Consider the following 6,230-nt stretch of genomic DNA (forward strand, 5'->3'; position numbering starts at 1 on the left):
TTTGATATAGCTGCCATATAAATCGATCTCGGATCTTGATTAATGAGCCACTGGAGAGCGTAATTCTTATCCGATTTGGATGAAATTTTGCATGAGGTGGTTTGTTATGATTTCCAACAACTGTGTGGTTGAAATCGGTCTATAACCTGATACCGATCTGGGAGCTTGATTTCTTGAGCCTCTAGAGGGCGCGATTATTATCCGATTCGGTTGAAATTTTCTACAAAGGCTTCTCCCATGACCTTCAACATACGTGTCACATATGGTCTGATTCGGTACATAGCCTGAAACTGATCCCATATTAACTGATCTCCCTATTGTACTCCATGGCAACCAAAGAACGCAATTCCTATTTGAATGGGCTGAAATTTTACACAATAACTTCTACTAAGGTCTCCAACATTCCATTCAATTATGGTCCGAATCGGACCAAAACGTGTTATAGGTCTAATAGCAAAGCAATTCTTTTTTGATCCTATGCTGACCTAAAAATAAATACCGGAAAAGGACTCGACAAGTGCGATCCATGGTGTAGGGTATATGAGATTCGGACTGTGTCAAATTTCAGCGAAATCGGATAATGAATGCACTTTTTATGGGGCCAAGACTTTAAATCGAAAGGTCGGTCTATATGGCAGCTATATGCAAATCGGAACCGATCTGAGCCAAATTGAAGAGGAATGTCGCAAAAGTATGTCGAGGGGCTTAATTTCACTCACTGTCCAAAATTTCGGCGACATCGCACAATAAATGCGCCTTTTATGGGCCCAAAACCTTAAATCGGCGGATCGGTCTATATGGCAGCTATATCCAAATCTGGACCGATCTAGGCGAAATTAAAGAAGGACGTCGAAGGTCCCAACACAACTCACTGTCCCAAATTTTGGAAAAATCGGACAATAAATGCGCCTTTTATGGGTGCAAGACCTTAAATCGGCGTATCGGTCTATATGGCAGCTATATCCAAATCTGAAGATAGATATCGAGAGGCCAAACAGAACTCACAGTCTCAAATTTTGGTGAAATCGGGCAATAAATATGCCTTTTATGGGCATGTGATGTTCCGCTATGACTGCCAACAACTGTGATAAGTACGGTCGAAATCGGTCTATAACCTGCTATAGCTCCCATATAAACCGATCTCCCGATTTGACTTCTTGACCCACTGTAAGCCGCAATTATTGTCCAATTTGGGTGAAATTTTGCATGTAATTTTCCGCTATGACTACCAACAACTGTGCCAAGTCCGGTCTGAATCGGTCTATAACCTGATATATCTCCCATATTAACCGATCTCACGTTATGACTTCTTGAGCCCCTGGAAGCCGCAATTTTTGTCCGATTTAGCTGAAATTTTGAATGTAATGTTCTGTTGTGACTTCCAAGAACTACGCTAGGTACGTTCCAAATCGGTCTATAACCAGATGTAGTTCCCATATAAGCCCATCTCCCGATTTGATTTCTTGAGCCACTGTTAGCCGTCAAGTTCTATTCAAATCGGTCTATAATAGCACCCATATAAACCGACCTCTCGAGACCTTACAAGCCTCAATTTTTGTCAAATTTAGTTGAAATTGTCCATGTGCTGTTTTGTTACGACTTCCAACATCTATGGCACATACGGTCCAAATCAGTGTATTGGGTTGCCCAAAAAGTAATTGCGGATTTTTTAAAAGAAAGTTAATGCATTTTTAATAAAACTTAGAATGAACTTTAATCAAATATACTTTTTTTACACTTTTTTTCTAAAGCAAGCTAAAAGTAACAGTTGATAACTGGCAGAAGAAAGAATGCAATTACAGAGTCACAAGCTGTGAACAAATTTGTCAACGCCGACTATATGAAAAATCCGCAATTACTTTTTGGGCAACCCAATATAACCTGATAGTTTCCATGTAAACCGATCTCTCGTTTATACTTGCTTGGTTCCTAGAAGCTTTTATTTATGCTGGTTTGACTGAAGTTTGGTATGTAGAAAAATCTATACCCTTTACCAGAATCCATGGTGGTGGATTCCCAAGATTCGGTCCGGCCGGACTTGACACGCCTTTACTTTTTATTTTATAGACAGATTCTGATTGTTAACAAAATTTACAACAATTTTGTAGTACTACGTTTAGAAATCCGATTCTTTAGTCAAAAGTTATGCGAGTTAGAAATCAATCTAGTCTTTCCGATGCCAGAGCCTTCAGCGCCGCCAGACTATCCACTCATATCGCGACATTTCGATAGCGCAGCTTCTGCCACATCGATATCGCCCCCATTGTCTTCAGGACACTTCATTTCTTAGAAGCCTATATGACTTCATGATTTCAAGGAACTTAACGAAGACTCCTGCACCGGTGCCCCCAGTAAATTAAAATCCGTCTCGCATTAAAAATGGTGATATCTGCTGGTCTGGTGTCACAATATAAACGCTACAGAGGAAGTTTTTTTTTCCTATGCCAATGCTCTGCCCTATCCCAAACCGGAAATAGAGCACTTGGTCCTTGTATGATCCTTGTTTGTAGGCTGGATTGGTATTGTCAGATCTGATTTCTATTCATCACCACTCCCAAGTACTTGACCTTGTCGGAAATGATTCTTTTAAAGAAACATGGCTAATGGAGTTGATCAATCTTGTTTAAATGTAACGACTCCTAGGTCTCGCCTGTCGTATGTCATATTTAAGACAATGTTGGCCTATATAAGACGCTGATTCAGATTCATGGACCTAGGCGGGGAGAAATACCTCTCCTGTTAAGATCGCGAGCATGCGACTCCCGTTCTATGGCCCCCGTTCTATGGCCTGTTTAACTCCATTTCCTTGTCATGGAGCAAATAGCAAAGTTTTTTATTAACATTCAAAAGGGAAAGAGATGGGCCTATCGATCGATGGGCCGATCGATCTAGAATCGCTTTGTGATTCAAGCAACCCATGTTTGTCAGTCTATGCATTTATCTTTGTCTTCAATTTGTAGGTCGTACTTTTTAATAGGATGGGAATTTCTTCCCCAAATTTAAGCAAGCCATGTCTGTCTGTCTGTGCATCTATCTTTGTCTCCAATTTGCAGGCCGTATTTGTTTATAGGATGGGATTTTCTTCCTGATTTAAGCAAGCCATATCTGTCAGTCTGTGCATCTATCTTTGTCTCCAAATTGCGGGCCCTTTTTTATGGGATTATGTTGAAATTTGGCACATATATGTGCAAGTTTTCAAGAAGTTCCAGTACACATTGAATTTTATGGTTTAGTATTTTTTTATTTTCTTTTTTTTTTGTTTGTTTCCTTTTTTTCTTTTATAATAACTTAAACTTAACACACTTAGAATAGCTTTATCATTGTCAAGGATTGTCTAACCGCGAACACCGGAGCCTGCGCTGGCATTAGCACTAGCATTGGCACTGGCTTTGCCGGCTCCACTAGCAACAGCATTGGCATTTGAATTGGCATTGGCATTTCCGCCACCAAGACCGGAAGCTGTGGCCGAAGAAGTGGCAGAGGCTGAGGCAGAACCACCGCCGACACCACCACCGATACCGCCACGGTTGCCACCAACACCACCGAAACCAGCTCCAGGACCACCAAAACCACCTGGACGACCACCGAGACCGCCACCAACACCTCCCTTGCCACCACCACCAACAACGGCAGCACTAGCATCAGCTCCAGCGCTAGCACCGGCGCCACCACCAAGACCGCGTTGAGGAGCAGCGCATGCGCAGGCAACAATTACAGCAAGAACTACCAAAACTTTCATGGTGGACTGGGCTAGGACTCTTTGACGCTTCGTGACAAGTGTACAAAATAAGACTGATAACAAATCGCATGATCACCTCAACTTTTATAGTTCCGACAATTTGGAGTTTTCTTCTTTGACGCAGCTCCAAACAACAACCATTTCCTACTAAATCATCTCTCACCATTAGCAGGGAGAAAACAATTAGCATCTCAACAAGATCCAGCTAGCAAGCAAACACCAAAAAATATCTCCCATCTTTGAAATAATCCAAATGCTCAGCATCTGCTTGTGTGCAAATTAGGGCCCTATGAATATTAGATTCTTAATGGTTCATTAATGGCTTGAACTCATATCTCTGGCTGTCTTTTCGGGAAAGATTGAAAAAAAGAACAACAAATTATGCGATGCTATTTTACTTGGTTCGACGGCTGACTGAGCGGCGATAAAGAATCATATTTATTTGGCCATATTTGATTTTGCTATTAAGCAAATGTAAACAAAAATTTGTAAACAAGTTTCGTTTATTTTGGTTTTTGGCTTTGGTTTTTTTGACGCTCATGATGACCGCCCAAAATGTTCACCAACCGGCAAATGCAAATAAAAATGTGCCGAAATTCGCTGAAAATATTTTTAGCGGCTATTTGAAACCCCATTGAAAACCCATGGTTGAAATATTGGGGTGTGCCAATGGATGACACGGTGACCTCGTCAAGTTTAAGGGGAAAAATGCATAAACATCCCATTAAGGAACTAAAAGAAAAACTTTTCATATCCTCACCTTAATTGTAGCACTTTGGAATATTGTTGTAAGAAGCCTTGAAGAAGAAGCCTTGGCTCTATCAATATATTTTCCGGCCTCGCCCATATTGGCTAGCAATGTCGAGGGTTCCAAGCCAACTCACGATGCCAAATCTCAGCGAAAACGAATATTAAATGCGACTCCTATGGGCCTTCTTTCACAATATATTGGGTTGCCCAAAAAGTAATTGCGGATTTTTAAAAAAAAAAGTAAATGCACAAGCTGTGAAAAAATTTGTCAACGCCGACTATATGAAAAATCCGCAATTACTTTTTGGGCAACCCAATACTAGGGAGGGAAAGGCGTCATAGGCGGACATGTTTACCTCTGCGGCCTCCAATATAAGCAACAAAATATCCCTTTGAATATTTGTATTGTATTTTTAAAGAGCTTTTAGAGAAAAACTTTACTAAGAATTGGAAATTTCTCTTGCCATGTCTGGTGTGTTTACACATTTGCAGAATTTTGGAGCAGGGGCGTAGCACAGTGGGATACGATTGAAAAAATCTAGTATTAAAGAGCCGTTTGAAAACGGATGGAGAAACTCTTTGAAATGGTGGAATTGCAGCTAACTAAAAACAAAAGTTCAAATTAAAAAAAAAAATTAAGTTCGAGCAGGCTGAACTTCGGATACCCACCACCTCAGGTATGTATATAACCTAGATTTGGACAAAATCCGATGATAATGCACCATTTATGAACCCGTAGCACTTATACGAAATATGGTCGCATCTATGCCAAACACAGTGCGGACGTCGACTGTGTAACGTAGCTCACTCTTTCAAAATTCAACGAAGTCGGGCAATAAATATTGGGTTGCCCAAAAAGTAATTGCGGATTTTTTAAAAGAAAGTAAATGCATTTTTAATAAAACTTAGAATGAACTTTAATCAAATATACTTTTTTTACACTTTTTTCTAAGGCAAGCTAAAAGTAACAGCTGATAACTGACAGAAGAGAGAATGCAATTACAGGGTCACAAGCCGTTGAAAAAATTTGTCACCGCCGACTATATGAAAAATCCGCAATTACTTTTTGGGCAAATCAATATATAAATATATGTGGGATATATCAAGATATTGTCCGATTTTAACCATAATAGGTACGGATTTCGAGGGTCCCAAGACAACTCACTGTGCCAAATTTCGAAATCGTGCAACGCATGCGATTTCAATGGGCCCTAGACCTTAAATCAGGAGATCGGTCTATATGAGGGCTATATTAAGATCTGCACCTTACTCTTTACCGACATCAAGGGATTAAAGACACTGTGCCATATTTAAGCGAAATCGGACAATATAATATTGTGGCTTCTATGAGTCATACCCCTTAAATCGGGTGACTGGTTTATATAGGGGATATATGAAGATATAGTTCGATCTGAACTATTGGGTTGCCCAAAAAGTAATTGCGGATTTTTTAAAAGAAAGTAAATGCATTTTTAATAGAACTTAGAATGAAATGAATCATATATACTTCTTTTACACTTTTTTTCTAAAGCAAGCTAAAAGTAACAGCTGATAACTGACAGAAGAAAGAATGCAATGACAGAGTCACAAGCTGTGAAAAAATTTGTCAACACCGACTATATGAAAAATCCGCAATTACTTTTTGGGCAACCCAATATATTCGCTATACACCCCAGGGGTCTGAAGAGAACTGGCTATGCCAAATTTCAGCGACATTGGCCTATAAATGCGGCTTCTCTAT

The 6,230-nt window shown here is 39.9% G+C and overlaps 1 protein-coding gene across 1 annotated transcript; it reads right to left on the minus strand.

Annotated features, from left to right (window-relative positions):
• Positions 1 to 3,334: 3,334 nt before the first annotated feature.
• On the minus strand, positions 3,335 to 3,739 carry LOC106085796 (uncharacterized). The gene has a single exon (XM_013250209.2). The coding sequence runs from the start codon at positions 3,737 to 3,739 to the stop codon at positions 3,335 to 3,337; it is 405 nt and encodes a 134-aa protein (XP_013105663.2).
• Positions 3,740 to 6,230: the final 2,491 nt, after the last annotated feature.

The sequence above is a fragment of the Stomoxys calcitrans genome, chromosome 3 (assembly GCF_963082655.1).
Source record: "Stomoxys calcitrans chromosome 3, idStoCalc2.1, whole genome shotgun sequence".
NCBI classification, from domain to species: Eukaryota; Metazoa; Arthropoda; class Insecta; order Diptera; family Muscidae; genus Stomoxys; species Stomoxys calcitrans.